The 21268-nt window shown below is 43.4% G+C and overlaps 1 protein-coding gene across 1 annotated transcript in view; it reads left to right on the top strand.

Annotated features, from left to right (window-relative positions):
* LOC134336576 (probable ATP-dependent RNA helicase DDX41) overlaps positions 1 to 21014 on the top strand; it is a 65025-nt gene extending 44011 nt beyond the window's left edge. The window contains exons 13-17 of the mRNA XM_063030863.1: positions 13001 to 13097; positions 13682 to 13831; positions 15298 to 15369; positions 16670 to 16780; positions 19973 to 21014. Coding sequence (XP_062886933.1) covers positions 13001 to 13097; positions 13682 to 13831; positions 15298 to 15369; positions 16670 to 16780; positions 19973 to 20109 — 567 coding nt within the window. The 3' untranslated portion in view covers positions 20110 to 21014. The remainder of the gene's footprint in view (positions 1 to 13000; positions 13098 to 13681; positions 13832 to 15297; positions 15370 to 16669; positions 16781 to 19972) is intronic.
* The last annotated feature ends 254 nt before the right edge of the window (positions 21015 to 21268 follow it).

Raw genomic sequence — 21268 nt, 5'->3', positions numbered from 1 at the left:
AGAAGGGGCTGAGGAGAGCAAGAAGGGGGCATGAGAAGGCCTTGGTGAGTAGGGTAAAGGAAAACCCCAAGGCGTTCTTCAATTACGTGAAGAACAAAAGGATGACAGGAGTGAAGGTAGGACTGATTAGAGATAAAGGTGTGAAGATGTGCCTGGAGGCTGTGGAAGTGAGCGAGGTCCTCAATGAATACTTCTCTTCAGTATTCACTAAGGAGAGGGAACTTGATGATGGTGAGGACAAAATGAGTGAGATTGATGTTCTGGAGCATGTTGATATTAAGGGAGAGGAGGTGTTGGAGTTGCTAAAATACATTAGGACAGATAAGTCCCCGGGGCCTGACAGAATATTCCCCAGGCTGCTCCATGAGGCGAGAGAAGAGATTGCTGAGCCTCTGGCTAGGATTTTTATGTTCTCGTCCACGAGAGTGGTACCGGAGATTTGGAGGGAGGCGAATGTTGTCCCCTTGTTTAAAAAAGGTTGTAGGGATAGTCCGGGTAATTATAGACCAGTGAGCCTTACGTCTGTGGTGGGAAAGCTGTTGGAAAAGATTCTTAGAGATAGGATCTGTGGGCATTTAGAGAATCATGGTCTGATCATGGACAGTTAGCTTGGCTTTGTGAAGGGCAGATCGTGTCTAATAAGCCTGATAGAGTTCTTTGAGGAGGTGACTAGACATACAGATGAGTGTAGTGCACTGGATGTGATCTATATGGATTTTAGTAAGGCATTTGACGAGGTTCCACACAGTAGGCTTATTCAGAAAGTCAGAAGGTATGGGATCCAGGGAAATTTGGCCAGGTGGATTCAGAATTGGCTTGCCTGCAGAAGGCAGAGGGTGGTGGTGGAGGGAGTACATTCAGATTGGAGGATTGTGACTACTGGTGTCCCACAAGGATCTGTTCTGGGACCTCTACTTTTCGTGATTTTTATTAACAACCTGGAAGTGGGGGTAGAAGGGTGGGTTGGTAAGTTTGCAGACGACACAAAGGTTGGTGGTGTTGTAGATAGTGTAGAGGATTGTGAAAGATTGCAGAGAGACATTGATAGGATGCAGAAGTGGGCTGAGAAGTGGCAGATGGAGTTCAACCTGGCGAAGTGTGAGGTGGTACACTTCGGAAGAACAAACTCCAAGGCAGAGTACAAAGTAAATGGCAGGATACTTGGTAGTGTGGAGGAGTAGAGGGATCTCGAGGTACCAATGACATAGGTAGGAAAAGGGAGGAGGTCCTGAAAGGAGAATATAGGGAGCTAGGAAGGGAGTTGAGAAAAAGGACTGCAAAGGTAGTAATCTCGGGATTACTGCCTGTGCCATGCGACAGTGAGAATAGGAATGCGATGAGGTGGAGGATAAATGCGTGGCTGAGGGATTGGAGCAGGAGGCAGGGATTCAAGTTTTTGGATCATTGGGACCTCTTTTGGCGCAGGCGTGACCTGTACAAAAAGGACGGGTTACACTTGAATCCTAGGGGGACCAATATCCTGGCAGGGAGATTAGCGAGGGCTACTGAGGTGACTTTAAACTAGAATGGTTGGGGGGTGGGAATCAAATTAAAGAGGCTAGGCGAGAGGAGGTTAGTTCACAACAGGGGGATGGGAAGCAGTGCAGAGAGACAGAGGGGTGTAAAGTGAGGGTAGAAGCAAAAAGTAGTAAGGAGAAAAGTAAAAGTGGCAGGCCGACAAATCCAGGGCAAGCATCAAAAAGGGCCACTTTTCAACATAATTGTATAAGGGCTAAGAGAGTTGTAAAAGAGCGCCTGAAGGCTTTGTGTGTCAATGCAAGGAGCATTCGTAACAAGGTGGATGAATTGAAAGTGCAGATTGTTATTAATGATTATGATATAGTTGGGATCACAGAGACATGGCTCCAGGGTGACCAAGGATGGGAGCTCAACGTTCAGGGATATTCAATATTTAGGAGGGACAGACATGAAAGAAAAGGAGGTGGGGTGGCGTTGCTGGTTAAAGATGAGATTAACGCAATAGAAAGGAAGGACATAAGCCGGGAAGATGTGGAATCGATATGGGTAGAGCTGCGTAACACCAAGGGGCAGAAAATGCTGGTGGGAGTTGTGTACAGGCCACCTAACAGTAGTAGTGAGGTCGGAGATGGTATTAAACAGGAAATTAGAAATGTGTGCAATAAAGGAACAGCAGTTATAATGGGTGACTTCAATCTACATGTAGATTGGGTGAACCAAATTGGTAAAGGTGCTGAGGAAGAGGATTTCTTGGAATGTATGCGGGATGGTTTTTTGAAGCAACATGTCGAGGAACCAACTAGAGAGCAGGCTATTCTAGACTGGGTTTTGAGCAATGAGGAAGGGTTAATTAGCGATCTTGTCGTGAGAGGCCCCTTGGGTAAGAGTGACCATAATATGGTGGAATTCTTCATTAAGATGGAGAGTGACATAGTTAATTCAGAAACAAAGGTTCTGAACTTAAAGAGGGGTAACTTTGAAGGTATGAGACGTGAATTAGCTAAGATAGCCTGGCAAATGACACTTAAAGGATTGACGGTGGATATGCAATGGCAAGCATTTAAGGATTGCATGGATGAACTACAACAATTGTTCATCCCAGTTTGGCAAAAGAATAAATCAAGGAAGGTAGTGCACCCGTGGCTGACAAGAGAAATTAGGGATAGTATCAATTCCAAAGAAGAAGCATACAAATTAGCCAGAAAAAGTGGCCCACCTGAGGACTGGGAGAAATTCAGAGTTCAGCAGAGGAGGACAAAGGGCTTAATTAGGAAGGGGAAAAAAGATTATGAGAGAAAAGTGGCAGGGAACATAAAAACTGACTGTAAAAGCTTTTATAGATATGTGAAAAGAAAAAGATTGGTTAAGACAAATGTAGGTCCCCTGCAGACAGAAACAGGTGAATTGATTATGGGGAGCAAGGACATGGCAGACCAATTGAATAATTACTTTGGTTCTGTCTTCACTAAGGAGGACATAAATAATCTTCCAGAAATAGTAGGGGACAGAGGGTCCAGTGAGATGGAGGAACTGAGCGAAATACATGTTAGTAGGGAAGTGGTGTTAGGTAAATTGAAGGGGTTAAAGGCAGATAGATCCCCAGGGCCAGATGGTCTGCATCCCAGAGTGCTTAAGGAAGTAGCCCAAGAAATAGTGGATGCATTAGTGATAATTTTTCAAAACTCGTTAGATTCTGGACTAGTTCCTGAGGGTTGGAGGGTGGCTAATGTAACCCCACTTTTTAAAAAAGGAGGGAGAGAGAAACTGGGGAATTATAGACCGGTTAGCCTAACGTCGGTGGTGGGGAAACTGCTGGAGTCAGTTATCAAGGATGTGATAACAGCACATTTGGAAAGCGGTGAAATGATCGGACAAAGTCAGCATGGATTTGTGAAAGGAAAATCATGTCTGACGAATCTCATAGAATTTTTTGAGGATGTAACTAGTAGAGTGGATAGGGGAGAACCAGTGGATGTGGTATATTTGGATTTTCAAAAGGCTTTTGACAAGGTCCCACACAGGAGATTAGTGTGCAAATTTAAAGCACACGGTATTGGGGGTAAGGTATTGGTGTGGGTGGAGAATTGGTTAGCAGACAGGAAGCAAAGAGTGGGAATAAACGGGACCTTTTCAGAATGGCAGGCAGTGACTAGTGGGGTACCGCAAGGCTCAGTGCTGGGACCCCAGTTGTTTACAATATATATTAATGACTTGGATGAGGGAATTAAATGCAGCATCTCCAAGTTTGCAGATGACACGAAGCTGGGCGGCAGTGTTAGCTGTGAGGAGGATGCTAAGAGGATGCAGGGTGACTTGGATAGGTTGGGTGAGCGGGTAAATTCATGGCAGATGCAATTTAATGTGGATAAATGTGAAGTTATCCACTTTGGTGGCAAAAATAGGAAAACAGATTATTATCTGAATGGTGGCCGATTAGGGAAAGGGGAGGTGCAACGAGACCTGGGTGTCATTATACATCAGTCATTGAAAGTGGACATGCAGGTACAGCAGGCAGTGAAAAAGGCGAATGGTATGCTGGCATTTATAGCGAGAGGATTCGAGTACAGGAGCAGGGAGGTACTACTGCAGTTGTACAAGGCCTTGGTGAGACCACACCTGGAGTATTGTGTGCAGTTTTGGTCCCCTAATCTGAGGAAAGACATCCTTGCCATAGAGGGAGTACAAAGAAGGTTCACCAGATTGATTCCTGGGATGGCAGGACTTTCATATGAAGAAAGGCTGGATGAACTGGGCTTGTACTCGTTGGAATTTAGAAGATTGAGGGGGGATCTGATTGAAACATATAAAATCCTAAAGGGATTGGACAGGCTAGATGCAGGAAGATTGTTCCCGATGTTGGGGAAGTCCAGAACGAGGGGTCACAGTTTGAGGATAAAGGGGAAGCCTTTTAGGACCGAGATTAGGAAAAACTCTTCACACAGAGAGTGGTGAATCTGTGGAATTCTCTGCCCCAGGAAACAGTTGAGGCCAGTTCATTGGCTATATTTAAGAGGGAGTTAGATATGGCGCTTGTGGCTACGGGGATCAGGGGGTATGGAGGGAAGGCTGGTGCAGGGTTCTGAGTTGGATGATCAGCCATGATCATAATAATTGGCGGTGCAGGCTCAAAGGGCCGAATGGCCTACTCCTGCACCTATTTTCTATGTTTCCACAGATCCCTGAAAGTTGCCTCACAGCTAGATAGGGTAGTTAAGAAAGCTTATGGGGTGTTAGCTTTCATAAGTCAAGGGATAGAGTTTAAGAGTTGCGATGTAATGATGCAGCTCTATAAAACTCTGGTTAGGCCACACTTGGAGTCCTATGTCCAGTTCTGGTCACCTCACTACAGGAAGGATGTGGAAGCATTGTAAAGGGTACAGAGGAGATTTACCAAGATGCTGCCTGGTTTAGAGGGTATGCATTATGATCAGAGATTAAGGGAGCTAGGGCTTTACTCTTTGGAGAGAAGGAGGATGAGAGGAGACATGATAGAGGTGTACCAGATAATAAGAGGAATAGATAGAGTGGATAACTAGTGCCTCTTCCCCAGGGCACCACTGCTCAATACAGGAGGACATGGTTTTAAGATAAGGAGTGGGAAGTTCAAGGGGGATATTAGAGGAAGGTTTTTTACTCAGAGAATGGTTGGTGCGTGGAATGCTCTGCCTGAGTCAGTGGTGGAGGCATATACACTCGTGAAGTTTAAGAAGGGACTACTAGACAGGTATATGGAGGAATTTAAGGTGGGGGTTTTTATGGGAGGCAGGGTTTGAGGGTCGGCACAACATTGTGGACGGAAGGGCCTGTAATGTGCTGTACTATTCTATATTCTATGTTCTGTGTTCCTTTGCCATAGTGCTGGAGAGGGATAGGAGCAGTCAATTTGGGAAAGCATTTCATTGGGGTAGGGGGAAATATGATGATATTAGGCAGGAACTTGGGAGCATAAATTTGGAGCAGATTTTCTCAGGGAAATGAACAGCAGACATGTGGCAAATGTTCTGCACGGTGTTCTTCATAGGTATGTTCCATTGAGGCAGGGAAAGGATGGAAGGGTAGAGGAACCATGTTGTACAAAGGATGTGGAAAATCTAGTTAAGAAAAGAAAAGCATACAGAAGGTTCAAGAAACTAGTACAGATAGAGCTCTAGAAAATTACAAGGTTGCCCGAAAAGAGTTTAAGAGTGAAATTAGGAGGGCTAGAAGGAGCCATGAGAAGGCTTTGGTGAGCAAGATTAAGGAAAGTGCCAAGGCATTCCACATATATGTGAAGAGCAAGAGGATGAGCCACGTGAGAATAGGACCGAACAGGTGTGAGAGTGGAAACATGCATGGAGCCGGAGAAGGTAGCGGTGGTATTTAATGAATACTTTGCTTCAGTATTCACCAGGGAAAAGGACCTTGGCAATTGTGGAGATGACTTACAGCAGACTAAAACACTTGAGCATATATATGTTAAGAAAGAGGATGTGCTGGAGCTTTTGAAAAGCATTAAGTTAGATGTCGCCGGGACCAGATGAGATATACCCCAGGCTGCTCTGGGAAGTGAGTGAATTATCAATAAGGACGGGAGAAGTACCAGAGGATTGGAGGATCAAGAAAGGTGGTAGAGATAACCCAGGAAATTATAGACCAGTGAGTTTTCCGATGCGCCCAGGCGCAACTTGAGTAGCAGCAGTACTCTCAATGGATACGATTCAATATTCCCGTTTCAGCCTGATACAGCTAAAAAGCACAACTGCTTCCAAGGTCAGTACAGTCAACAAAGATGTCTTAATGTGTTTAAACAAATGACCGCTGCTTAAAACTGACGGAAACAACACCGATTGTGGTCAGAAGTGCCCACGTTAGGACACCTCGGAGGAAGCACTGGTGCAGAGCGAGGTTACAAGTGCGTTTAAGAAAACTGGGTTTTAAACTCCCTATACCAATTATCTTGCTGGCAAACTCCAGTCTCTGGTGAATATAATCAATTATCTCAGAGCTAAGGTGCTGAATCAGAGGGACATTAGGACTGCGAGTGTCCTTTGATTTACAGAATCCTGTTTAACCCCTTCCATACCGGATGCAGTGATTCAGATCAGCGGGTTTACTATACATTGTCAGGATAGATCTATAGAGTCTTTCAAAAGCAGAGGTGGAGGAGTGTGCCTCATGATCAACTCTTCTTGGTGCACAAATATATCAATGCTGTCCCAATTCTGCTCACCAGACCAGGAATATCTAGCAGTAAAGTGCCGTCCTTTTTATCTACCACGGGAGTTCTCTGGGGTCGTTCTGGTAGTAGTTTACATTCCAGCTCAGGCCACTGTCACCAGGCTTCAGATGATCTGAGCAATGGGATCAACATGCATGAAACAGTGCACCCTAATACCTTCACTATTGTTTTGGGAGAGTTTAACCAGGCCAGTCTGAAAAAAATCACTAAGCAACTACCATCAACAAATCACTTGCAATACCAGAGGAAACAACACACTGAACCATTGCTACACCACCATCAAGAATGCCTACCGTGCTATTCCTCGCCCTCACTTCGGGAAGTCTGATCACCTGGCTGTACTTCTACTCCCTGAGTATAGGCAGAGACTGAAGACTGCAGCACCAGTAGTGAGGACCAAGAAGGTTTGGACAAGGGAAGCACAGGAGCACCTACAGGGCTGCTTTGAATCGGTGGACTGGACTGTATTCAGAGATTCATCTTTGAACCTGGATGAGAATGCTGCAGTTGTTACTGACTTCATTAAAACCTGTGTGGATGAGTATGTGCCTACAAAGATTTACTGTACATTCCCAAACCAAAAGCTGTGGATGAACCAGGAGGTACATTGTCTGCTGAAGGCCAGATCTGTGGCATTCAAATCTGGCGACCCAGGCTTGTACCAGAAAACCAGGTATGATTTGCAGAGGGCTATTTCAAGGGCGAAGAGACAATTTCAAACGAGGTTGAAGCTGACATCGGATGTACGTCAACTCTGGCAGGGTTTGCAAGACATTACTTTCTACAAAGCTAAACCAATAGCATGAATAGCAATGATGTTTCACTACCAGATGAACTCAACACCTTCTATACCCTCTTTGAAAGGGAGAATATAACTACAGCTGTGAAGATCCCTGCTGCACCTGATGACCCTGTGATCTCTGTCTCAGAGGCCGATGTTAAGTTGTCTTTAAAGACAGTGAACCCTCGCAAGGCGGAAGGTCCCGATGGTGTACCTGGTAAGGCTCTGAAAACCTGTACCAACAAACTAGCGGGAGTATTCAGAAACATTTTCACTTCTCACTGCTATGGCCGGAAGTTCCCACTTGCTTCAAAAAGGCAACAATTATAGCAGTGCCTAAGAAGAACGATGTGAGCTGCCTTAATGACTATCACCCGGTAGCACTCACATCGACAGTGATGAAATGCTTTGAGAGGTTGGTCATGACTAGACTGAACTCCTGCCTCAGCAAGGACCTGGACCCACTGCAATTTGCCTATTGCCACAATAGGTCAATGACAGATGCAATCTCAATGGCTCTTCACATGGCTTTAGACCACCTGGACAACAGAAACACCTATGTCAGGATGCTGTTCATCAACTGTAGCTCAGCATTTAATATCATCATTCCCACAATCCTGATTGAGAAGTTGCAGAACCTGGGCATCTGTACCTCCCTCTGCAATTGGATCCTTGACTTCTTAACTGGAAGACCGTAATCTGTGCGGATTGGTGATGACATACATACCTCGCTGATGATCAACACTGGCGCACCTCGGGTGTGTGCTTAGCCCACTGATCTACTCTCTCTATACCCATGACTGTGTGGCTAGGCATAGCTCAAATACCATCTATACATTTGCTGACAATGCAACCATTTGTTGGTAGAATCTCAGGTGGTGACAAGAAGGCGTACAAGAGTGAGATATGCCAACTAGTGGAGTGGTGCCACAACAACAACCTGGCACTCAACGTCAGTAAGATGAAAGAACTGATTGTGGACTTCAGGAAGGGTAAGACGAAGGAACACATACCAATACTCATAGAGGGATCAGAAGTGAGCAGTTTCAAGTTCCTGGGTGTCAAGATCTCTGAGGATCTAACGTGGTCCCAACATATCGATGTTGTTATAAAGAAGGCAAGATAGTGACTATACTTCATTAGGAGTTTGAAGAGATTTGGCATGTCAACAAATACACTCAAAAACTTTTGCAGATGCACCGTGGAGAGCATTCTGACCGGCTGCATCACTGTCTGGTATGGGGGGCTACTGCACAGGACCAAAAGAAGCTGCAGAGGGTTGTAATTCTAGTCAGCTCCATCTTGGGCACTAGCCTGCAAAGTACCCAGGACATCTTCAGGGAGCAGTGTCACAGAAAGGCAGCGTCCATTATTAAAGACCTCCTGCACCCAGGGCAAGCCCTTTTCTCACTGTTATCATCAGGTAGGAGGTACAGAAGCCTGAAGGCACACACTCAGCGATTCAGGAACAGCTTCTTCCCCTCTGCCATCTGATTCCTAAATGGACATTGAACCCTTGGACACTACCTCACTTTTTTTAATACATGGTATTTCTGTTTTTTGCACATTTTAAAAAATCTATTCAATATACGTATACTGTAATTGATTTATTTATTATTTTTTTTTCTGTCTTTTAACCAATTTAACCAATTTCCCCCGGGATCAATAAAGTATGACTATATTATGTATTGCATTGAATTGCTGCTGCTAAGTTAACAAACTTCACGTCACATGCCGGTGATAATAAACCTGATTCTTATTCTGATTCTTACTTCAGTGGTGGGCAAGTTGTTGAAGATCCTGAGAGGCAGGATTTATGAGCATTTGGAGAGACATATTCTGAGTAGGGATAGTCAGCTTTGTCAAGGGCAGGTCGTGCCTTACGAGCCTGATGGAATTCTTTAAGGACGTAACAAAACACATTGATAAAGTAGAGCAGTGGATGTAGTGTGTATGGATTTCAGTCAGGCATTTTATAAGGTTCCCCACGCAAGGCTCATTCAGAAAGTAAAGAGGCATGGGATCCAAGGAGACCTTGCTTTGTGAATGCGTGGTTGTAGAGGGATCGTATTCTGCAACGAGGTCGGTGACCAGTGGGTTCCACAGGGATCTGTTCTGGGACCCCCTGCTCTTTGTGATTTTTATAAATGACCTGGACGAGGAAGTGGAGGGATGAGTTAGTAAGTTTGCTGATGACACAAAGGTTGGGGGTGCTGTGGATAGTATGGAGGGCTGTTAGAGGTTACTGCGGGACATCGATAGGATGTGGAACTGGGCTGAGAAGTGGCAGATGGTGTTCAACCCAGACTGGTGTGAAGTGGTTCATTTTGGTAGGTCAAATTTTGACAGAATATAGTATTAATGGTAAGACTCTTGGCAGTGTGGAGAATCAGAGAGATTTTGGGGTCCGGGTCCGTAGGACGCTCAAAGCTGCTGTGCAGGTTATCAGTGTTCCTAAGAAGGCATATGGTGTGTTGGTGGAGGTGGATACAATAGGGTCTTTTAAGAGAGTCTCAGATAAGTACATGGAGCCTAGAAAAACAGAGGGCTGTGCGGTAGGGAAATTCTAGGCAGTTTCTAGAGTGGGTTACATGGTCGGCACAACATTGTGGGCCAAAGGGCCTGTAACGTGCTGTAGATTTCTATGTTCTATATGAAGCCAATTGGCCTAACGTGTCCTTGCTGAGCAAAATTGCAGCTACTAAAGTTATCTTCACTTCCCTTTTCCTGATCTGCAGTCTTGTAGGTTACAGCTTTTTAAGTGCTCATCCATGTATCTGTGATGAGGTTCTACCTCATCTCTTTACAGAAATAAGATTGTTACACTTCCCTCTGTCACATTCAGTGTTATGCACCCTCAGTAGTGACCTCTCTCACAAAGGCAATAAATCATTCCACATTGTACACAGTTCCCTAGCTGAGTCCCTGAAAATATTACAATGCTCATCGTGTGTGTGTGTGTGAGTGAGAGAGACAGAGCAAGTATGACAATATACATATTCTAAAAATGGAACCACAGTCAATCCAGACTGTATTAAACAAAGAATTTGAGGTTGCAATCAAAATTACAGAGAATATGATAAGGTGCTGTATCTGAAGGAACTACAGAAAAATAAATTCTGAAGAAAGGTGTAAAGTGACAGAAGTCTGTGTAGGGGAGCACTTTCGTTCCAGTGCTCATAACACCATTAGTTTCAACTTGATCATGGACAAGGATAGATCTGGTCCTAGGGTTGAGGTTCTGATCTGGAAGAAGGCCAAATTTGAAGAAATGAGAAAGGATCTAAAAAGCGTGGATTGGAACAGGTTGTTCTCTGGCAAGGATGTGATCGGTAGGTGGGAAGCCTTCAAAGGAGAAATTTTGAGAGTGCAGAGCTTGTATGTTCCTGTCAGGATTAAAGGCAAAGTGAATAGGAATAAGGAACCTTGGTACTCAAGGGATATTGCAACTCTGATAAAGAAGAAGAGAGAGTTGTATGACATGTATAGGAAACAGGGAGTAAATAAGGTGCTTGAGAAGTATAAAAAGTGCAAGAAAATACTTAAGAAAGAAATCAGGAGGGCTAAAAGAAGATATGAGGTTGCCTTGGCAGTCAAAGTGAAGGATAATCCAAAGAGCTTTTACAGGTATATTAAAGGTAAAAGGATTGAAAGGGATAAAATTGGTCCTCTTGAAGATCAGAGTGGTCAGCTATGTTGCAGAACCAAAAGAAATGGGGGAGATCTTAAATGGTTTTTTTGTGTCTGTATTTACTAAGGAAACTGGCATGAAGTCTATGGAATTAAGGGAGACAAGTAGTGAGATCATGGAAACTGTACAGATTGAAAAGGAGGAGGTGCTTGCTATCTTGAGGCAAATTAAAGTGGATAAATCCCCAGGACCTGACAGGGTATTCCCTCGGACCTTGAAGGAGACTAGTGTTGAAATTGCAAGGGCCCTGGCAGATATATTTAAAATGTTGGTGTCTAAGGGTGAGGTGCCGGAGGATTGGAGAATGGCTCATGTTGTTCCGTTGTTTAAAAAAGGATCGAAAAGTAATCAGGGAAATTATAGGCCGATAAGTTTGATGTTGGTAGTGGGTAAGTTATTGGAGGGAGTACTAAGAGATAGAATCTACAAGCATTTGGATAGACAGGGACTTATTAGGGAGAGTCAACATGGCTTTGTGTGCGGTAGGTCATGTTTGACCAATCTGTTGGAGTTTTTTGAGGGGGTTACCAGGAAAGTGGATGAAGGGAAGGCAGTGGATATTGTCTACATGGACTTCAGTAAGGCCTTTGACAAGGTCCTGCATGGGAGGTTAGTTAGGAAAATTCATTGGCTAGGTATACATGGAGAGGTGGTAAATTGGATTAGATATTGGCTCAATGGAAGAAGCCAAAGAGTGGTAGTGGAGGATTGCTTCTCTGAGCGGAGGCCTGTGACTAGTGGTGTGCCACAGGGATCAGTGCTGGGTCCATTGTTATTTGTCATCTATATCAATGATCTGGATGATAATGTGGTAAATTGGATCAGCAAATTTGCTGATGATACAAAGATTGGAGGTGTAGTAGACAGTGAGGAAGGTTTTCAGAGCCTGCAGAGGGACTTGGACCAGCTGGAAAAATGGGCTGAAAAATGGCGGATGGAGTTTAATACAGAAAAGTGTGAGGTATTGCACTTTGGAAGGACAAACCAAGGTAGAACATACAGGGTAAATGGTAAGGCATTGAGGAGTGCAGTAGAACAGAGGGATCTGGGAATACAGATACAAAATTCCCTAAAAGTGGCGTCACAGGTAGATAGGATTGTAAAGAGAGCTTTTGGTACATTGGCCTTTATTAATCAAAATATTGAGTATAAGAGCTGGAATGTTATGATGAGGTTGTATAAGGCATTGGTGAGGCCAAATCTGGAGTATTGTGTTCAGTTTTGGTCACCAAATTACAGGAAAGATATAAATAAGGTTGAAAGAGTGCAGAGAAGGTTTACAAGGATGTTGCCGGGACTTGAGAAACTCAGTTACAGAGAAAGGTTGAATAGGTTAGGACTTTATTCCCTGGAGCGTAGAAGAATGAGGGGAGATTTGATAGAGGTATATAAAATTATGATGGGTATAGATAGAGTGAATGCAAGCAGGCTTTTTCCACTGAGGCAAGGGGAGAAAAAAACCAGAGGACATGGGTTAAGGGTGAGGGGGGAAAGTTTAAAGGGAGCATTGTGGGGGGGGCTTCTTCACACAGAGAGTGGTGGGAGTGTGGAATGAGCTGCCAGATGACGTAGTAAATGCGGGTTCTTTTTTAACATTTAAGAATAAATTGGACAGATACATGGATGGGAGGTGTATGGAGGGATATGGTCCGTGTGCAGGTCAGTGGGACTAGGCAGAAAATGGTTCGGCACAGCCAAGAAGGGCCAAAAGGCCTGTTTCTGTGCTGTAGTTTTTCCTGTGGTTTCTATGAAGCAAAATCAGGGTTTTGTGAGTCCTCAAAAACTTAATGAGCATTGTTAATTAATGACAAACTTCAATGTACCTTTTCAGGTGCTGATATTTGCAGAGAAGAAAGCTGATGTGGATGCCATCCATGAATACCTTCTTTTGAAGGGTGTGGAAGCTGTTGCCATACATGGAGGGAAAGGTGAGTCCCAGTGCACATTGTCTGCACTCATATCTGAATTTGATGTTTTGTGAAGGTTAAAGGGAGCAATGATGCTCATTAAACATCGTCGGGGGGCAGGGACGAAGGGACAGGAGTAATGCAGGTAATAACCTCACCTGAGTTGCATTTCCTCACGCCTTTCCATATCAAGGTGCACTTGCCACTTCTGTGCCTCCCAGATATACTGCAGACATTGTCGTGCGGACTAGAACTTCAAAGTTCAAAGTAAATTTATTATCAAAGTACTTGAGTTCTTGCATGTCATGATATACATTCTGAGATTCATTTTCTTGTGGGCATTCACAGTAGATGGATGCAAGGAAACACAATAGAAACAGTGAAGAACTACACACAAAGATAGACAAAAAAGTGTAAAAGATTGCAAACTGTTCAAATATATGAAGAAAACCAAATAATAATAAATGAGAAATGGTATTTATTTATTGTATTTATAAATACAGTGAGTTTTATACCCTTCCAGCCTTTCGCACCACAACACCCAGCAACCCATTGATTTAACCCTAACCTAATCTTGGATTTGTTCCAATTATGTGTCTTTTCAGACCAAGAAGAGCGGACTAAGGCCATTGAGGCATTCCGGGAAGGTAACAAGGATGTGCTTGTGGCAACCGATGTTGCATCAAAAGGCTTGGACTTCCCAAATATTCAGCATGTGATTAACTATGATATGCCTGAAGAAATAGAGAATTATGGTGAGAAAACCATTTGCATCTGTTCCATGAATACCTCACACATTTCCGCAGAGATTCTCAGTGTAAAGAACAGGCATTTGGTGAGCAAGAGAATTCTCTGAAGCTGGGAGGAGGGTGTTGTTGGCTACTAAACCAAAAATTCAGCTTGCATTATTTGGAAAATTATCATTGAGAAACTAGTGAAGCAAAGATAGAAAAAGACGCAGGCTGGACTAGTTCAATAAGCATAATAAATTAATAAGCATATCTAAACGGGATAGAGAAACGTTTACTGTATGAGATATTCTTAAAAATTGTCTGATAATGGATGGTAGCTGGGAGCTATGGCCTGCAATTCCTCTGGTAAGTGGGAACTTTGTGTCTCGGGAGCCTTGTGTGCAGAAAGTACCAACAACTGACCCAGCTTGAGCCTGGGATCTCACAGCAACTAAGGAGGCTGTGAATTTTTTTGGATCCTATGTTTCAGGAGGAACATGCTGCACCTCCTGGAATTTAGGATAGCAAATGTGTGACCGTTTGTCAAGTTGTGTGCCATTCCCAAACCACATGTGGTACTAAAAATGAGCCACCCACAATGTGGTACTGTGTAGCAAAGGACTGCCCATGGGAAACAAGAAGCTACCACATTTCAGGGATATAGTCAGCTAGCTCTGAAACTGCTAACGTGTGGTCTCATGGTCTAAAGTAAAGGATATCATTGGCAGCAAGACGTTGAGTAATGTGACAAGGGTATGTTGTCCCCTCCTTCCCTATGAAACTCCTCTGGAAGCCTGTAACAGATGGTAAGGTGCCCCCCCCCCCTTAGTTTTGCTACTTCATGTTAAGAATGTAAGAAGTGGGAGAAGTAGGCCATTCTTCCCCTCAAGCCTGCTGCACCTTTCAGTGGCTGATCTTTTACCTTGTTGGCATTTCCTGCACTTACTCTATATCTCTTTGATTCTTTTAATGTCTAAAAACTGACTAGTCTGTTGTGTGTATACCCAGTGGGACTGAGGACTGAGCCTTCATTGCTGTCTAGGGTGGAGAATTCCAAAGATTCACAAACATTCTGAATGAAGAAATTTCTTCCCATCTCTGTTCTGAATGACTGCCCCTTATTTTGAGACAAAGACCCCGGTTCTAGACATGCATGCATTTTGGCTGTTACTTGATCATGTTCCATGATACAGGAATTACAGGCTGCCTATCCATGATATAAGAAACCTCCTCTTATTCCCTTTTTAGGTATATTTATTAATGTCCTATCCACTGAAATTATCCACTTTTACTTGTTACTTTTCCTCTCTAGTTTAAACTGTTGGTCCTGGAGAGTAGCACCTCATTCTCCCTCAATGGTGCTTCAAACTCTGCCCTTTATGTTTCCACATGCCAATGTACTCTGTAGTGTAATGGTGGCTGACATATTCAGCTGTTGTCAGTCTAGCCCTGTTTTGGGAATTTAATCTGAATACTTTCCCAATATTCAGTTCACAGGATTGGACGTACTGGGCGATCAGGGAAAACGGGAATAGCAACAACTTTTATCAACAAAGCTTGTGGTAAGTGGTGACTCTGACTATTAGTCCCCAACAGAAGTTTTACATTGTACAGTTGTTGGAAATGGGTGAACACAGCACTTGGATGGCACCCAATATTTAACTGTTCTCAGGAAAAGTGTAAGTATGTTTTATTTGAATTCCTCTTAATCATACATCCTTCAGGATGAGCTGGGCCAAGGTGATGGGAAGGAGTACCGGATTCGATCTACCGTTCAGAATAGCATCATCCTCTGTACTGCTGACAAGGGCAAAGCTTTTGTTTATTGTTCATACCCATCTTTACCTTGCAAAGACTGAGCGTCAGCTCTCTTATGCCACCTCAGACCTCTCCTCTGGACTGTGATTTCATCACGGAACTGGAAATCTTCCAACCATGGCCTTTGACTTCACAGTTCCCTACTACCACATTGTCCCTATAGATGTCAATTCCTCTATACCACCCCCCACCCCTGCAGCAAGATATCCCGGGGTTCTTCACTTCTTTGAACAGAGGACCATCAATCTTTCTCTACCATCAACCTCCCTTGCTTCACTGAAGTTGTCCTCACATTGAACATCCACTAACTTCTTCCAACACAAAGTGTAGAGTTGGAAACCTGTATTTATCCAAACTATACCAATCTCTTTGTGGGATATGCAAAACAGTCCTGGTTTTAGTCCTACTCAGGACGCTTCCCTCAACTCTATATATGCACATTGTTTCTTCCTTGAGCCTTGAACTCAAATGTTTCATCAGTCTCTACCCTGCGTCAACTTTACTCTGTCCATATCTGACCTTCCCCTTCCTGTTTCCTGATTTATCTTTCTCCAACAGTAGATGGGTTAGAACTGTCAAAAGCCACATATTCTCATGGCTATCTTGATTACATTATCTCCTCCCTGCCTCCTATTCCATTCTAGTTTCTCCAGCTCCATTCTACCTGTGTTAATGGCAATACTTCCCATAGCAATGCTTCCAATGTGTCTTACTATGGTTCCATGAACTATGGTTTCTCCTTCCCGATAGTTCACAGGACACACAACTGCACTGGCTTCCTTTTATTCATGCCTTTGGTTATGTTGCAAGGAATGTAATAAATTTGTTAAACCATATTGATTGCCCCATTGACAAGAATTACCCAGGAGGGCAAAGTAAATGTTTAATATCTAAAAGCCAGTGGGCAATAATAGTTGCTTTGTTCTTTTGACGTAAAGGTCATTCGTTTTCCAAGCCTTTATATGAATTTGATGTCCTGTATGTTAAATTTAGGTAATAAATTCTTAAAATACATATTTTTGTTAATGTGTGTTTCTCTCTCAGACGAGTCGGTTCTAATGGATCTAAAGGCCTTGTTACTGGAAGCTAAACAAAAGGTCCCACCTGTTCTGCAGGTGCTTCAGACAGGAGATGAAACCATGCTGGATATCGAAGGTATGTTGGCTTATCACTGGCAAACAGCAGCTGGTTTAAGCTCTCCACCTAACATTGAAATGTTGGAGTGGAAAGTCTTGAATTGACAGAGCATCAGACTTTCTGTTAGCCATTGCTGGGAAACAGCAATTGTCCATCCCAGGGAGATTTGGCTTTAACTTTTGTACATTGAGCTGTACTGAAAGCAGTTCCAGTTACCCAGGGCAGGACACTTGGAAAGAGTGACCTGAAAAAAACTCTTGAGAATTTAGAAATAAAATTATGGTCCATTGCCTCAACTCACCATGTTGTATGAGGGGACAGCCGGATGTCCTTTAAAGTAGATGTTATGCAGGAAGCTGTGTGTTTCCATTTTGTCTTTCTGCCAACATTAGTACAGAGAGTACCTTCATGGTGTGCAAGACCAGCAATTACAGTAATGAGTAGTGAGGCAGTATTAAAGCACTCCCTCAACACTGGGAAAGCATGAAACTGCACTTTCTGCTACTATATGCTGTAAGTTTCATGGGATAAACTGCACCTGTGCTTATGAGGAGTTGATGGGATAGGCTCTTAGATTCAGCGAGATGCTGTATCTGCAGTGAGAAGTGAAATGAGATAATTTCTCCCAGGTTTGATGAATTATAGAATGGTTGTCGTATGGAAGGAGGCATTCGGCCTGTTGAGTCAGTACCAGTTCCACATGAGATTAGTCCAGTCAGTCCTGCTGCCTTGCTCACTCCACAGCCGCAGGTCCTTTTCGTTCAGTCACTTATCCAACTCGCCAATTAATTCCAATTACAGTTAACTTGCCTCCAATCCTCCACCTGGCCTTGCCTTCCAGATCCTAACCTTGCACTGTGTGTATAACAAAAAATAATCCTTGTCTTGTTTTTGTTTCTCTTCCCATTCAGCAGGGAATGTTTCTTTCCATCTACTTTGTACACTTTATAATTTTAGTTAGCTGATCAGATCTCCTGTCAGCCTTCACTGTGTCATTAAGAACACCAGCTTCCCAAGTGTATCCACATAATGAATGCCACATTCCTGGATTCATTTTGATAAATCTCTACACCCACTCCAAAAACCATTACAATTTTGCTACGGTGCAGTGCCCAGAGCTGGATGTAGTACACCAGCTGTGGCTGAGCCAGTGTTTCATACAATTTATGTCTTTGCTTTTGTACTCTGTACAAAATAAAACCCACTATTCCTGCTTTTTAACCATTTTCTCAAATCACCCTGCCACTGTGAACAAACTGTTTTTTATCCACAGATCCCTTTGTTCTACTTTCAGAAATGTGTCCTTTGGTTTATATTGCCTTTCTCATTGAGCATGCTATAGTTCCATTTGCCATCTACCTGCCCATTACACGCTCTGCCTGTTACTACTCACTCCACCTTTGTGTTCTGTCATCTGCAGAAATTGTGGAAATTGTGCTCTCCTTGCATTTTCAGATCATTAGTGTCCAAGAAGAACAATCACGGGGTGGATTTGATTCCATCTGCCTGAGCAAGGGCTGCGTCTACCTGAGTATTTACATTTCTTCTAAAATTACTCTCTCTCTCCCCTCAAAGAGAGATGGTGGTGGATTCTAACAAACTCAAGTCTTTAAGAGTTTTTAAAAGTTATATCTTAAATCTATATACATTCATAAGCTAAGAAATAGAATAAGAGTAGGTAATTCTGCCTCTTGTTCTTGTTGCACCATTCAGTGGCTAATTATTTATTCAGCTGTCTGTTTCTGCGTTTATCTCACGCCTCTCAATACATAAAAATCTGTTGATCTCAGTCTTGAACATAGTGAGCAGTTTAACCTCTACGTCATTCTTATCAGAATTAGTTTTATTATCACAGGCATGTGATGTGAAATTTGTTAACTTAGCAGCAGCAGTTCAATGCAATACATAATATAGAAGAGAAAAAAGTACTTAGGATACTTTATACAGTATATGTATATTGAATAAATTAAAAATCATACAAAAATCATAAATACTATGTATTAAAAAAGTGAGGCAGTGTCCAAGTGCTCAATATCCATTTAGGAATCGGATGGCAGAGGGGAAGAAGCTGTTCCTGTATCAGAGTGTGTGCCTTCAGGCTTCTGTATCTCCTACCTGATGGTAACTGTGAGAAAAGGGCATGCCCTGGGTACTGGGGGTCCTTAATAATGGACGCTGACTTTCTGAGACACCACTCCCTGAAGATGTCCTGGGTACTTTGTAGGCTAGTGCCCAAGATGGAGCTGACTAGATTTACAACCCTCTGCAGCTTCTTTCGGTCCTGTGCAGTAGCCACCCCACCCCCCCATACCAGACAGTGATGCAGACTGTCAGAATATTTGTCAGATAATTTCAAAAGTTCAGTACCCCCGGGTAAAGAAATTTCTTCCCTTTTCCAATCTAAGCAACAGAACCCCCTCGCCCCCTGCCCCCATATTAAGACTGATGCCTGATTGTAGATTCGCTAGTCAAGGAGATTGTCATTTTAGACTCACTTCCATGCCCCACACATTCCAATGAGACCTCCGCCCTCATCCTAAATTATAACCATTGTAAGTTTTGAACTGTCCTCCACTCTCAGGCGAACCTGCCGTCTCAGCACTCAATCCAGGAACATTCACTATTTTTCCTTTATCACAGTTTATGCTTCCTTGGGTTGGGAGACCAGACCAGTAGATAATACTCCAGTTGCTGTTTTACCAGTGCCCTCAATAATTGGAGAAGGATGTTATTACTATCTACTGAAATCCTCTCACAGTAAAGGCATTGTACAGGTTGCCTTCCTAATTGCTTGCTGAAGCTACTTATTAACTTTCAGTGAGTTGGAAACCCATGTTCTCTATACATCAATTAATCACTCCTCATTTAAGAAATACATTGCTTTTTAAAATTTATCTTGGCATGGATGACCTCACTTTTTTTTTCCCATGTCAAATTGTGTCTGCTACTGCTGTTTGGAGACATGAGACTGCAGATGCCATTCCCACCCCCCCCCAACCTTGCCCTCCCATCCATTTACACTGCGACTGCTTGACAAATCAGGTGGGTGAGTCTCACCACTGTTGCGTGGGTGGGGGAAGGATCGTGGTTGTTGTAACCGTTGCTGACAAGCACGAGCCGAAGCGAATGTTGCTGTGAGAGGCTCAGCAGTGTGCTGTCTAAATTCAGGTGTGGAACTAACCTTGTGTGTCATTGTGCTTCATTGTGCAGGTGAACGAGGCTGTACTTTTTGTGGTGGTTTGGGACATCGTATCACAGACTGTCCAAAACTGGAGGCCATGCAGACGAAGCAGGTCAGCAACATCGGCCGCAAGGACTATCTGGCTCACAGCTCGATGGACTTCTAACCTCTGCCAGCTAAGGTGCAGCCTGTGGTTCAAGGATTAGAACAGTTCATCACCTAGAGACTGGGGCTGACCTGCGATACTGTGACCGGCTCCATGATCAGCCCTATTGTGCCTGGAGACAGAAAAAGTGAACAGTTTGGTCCGCCCTTTGTGGCTATTGTACAAAAATGAATATTAAACTAAGCATCATTTAATGTCTCGCTACATCGCAATACAGACTTTAATGAGTGGAACAACTCTCCCACAGCCCTCATTAACTTGAAGGATGTTTTTGGTTTGGTGGTTATCCGAGCCAAAATGTACATATATGTGAAAATAAATGCTGTTTTGAAATAACCTGTTCAGAATCTTCCCATCCTCCTGTCTGTCACCTTCTCGAGCAGTCTAAGCCCTGGCTGCTGCTTTCCATTGCAAGCTTTCTTTGCTTCCACATTCTTGATGTCCAATAGAGTGGAGGACCTCTTATTCTCATTCTTTCCCTTAGCCCACCAAGCCAAAGTTCCCTTTCCATTGTTTCCATCATTTATCTCTTTACATCCTCCTCTTGGAAGTTTATACAGAACAAGAGCTGAGATAATGTCCCTTAATTTCAATTTACCTTGTTAGCAACACAACCTCATACACCAATCCAGGGGTGACAACAATCTCACATTGTACTATTTGCCCCGTCAGTCTATGAAAGGGAAAGTACTCAGTCACTTCTTCCATCTTGGCACACAAAGTCTTAATGGCTACCAGGTACACAGCATTGTGCACATTTACCAAGGTCTCATCATGAAACTTCATTGTTGGAGGATTGAGGGTGTGGTGATGTACGTCCGGAGCAGCTCAATGTAGATCTTTGTGTCGAGAATAAAGTCCAACTTCTTGCACACTTCTTTGACCAAATCAGGGGATGAATAATTTGGAGTTCGGGATCTGAATGTGTACCAATAGAAGATTCATCTGCACACTACACATTGATGACTGAAAGATTACAAGAATATTGAAATGATGGCACATCAGCGGTTGACCCCAGTCTGACTGGAATTGGGTCTTTTACAGACCAGTTGGTTGGGATTAGCTATAGCAGTGAAGATCATGTCCATTGTGGATTAATTCACACTCCAATTCATGGAGCTAGTTCCCTATTAGGAGCTGATTGAGGAGGATCCTGCCA

Source organism: Mobula hypostoma, chromosome 22 (genome assembly GCF_963921235.1).
Source record: "Mobula hypostoma chromosome 22, sMobHyp1.1, whole genome shotgun sequence".
Lineage (NCBI taxonomy): Eukaryota > Metazoa > Chordata > Chondrichthyes > Myliobatiformes > Myliobatidae > Mobula > Mobula hypostoma.
This window is presented reverse-complemented; position numbering and strand designations above follow the sequence as displayed.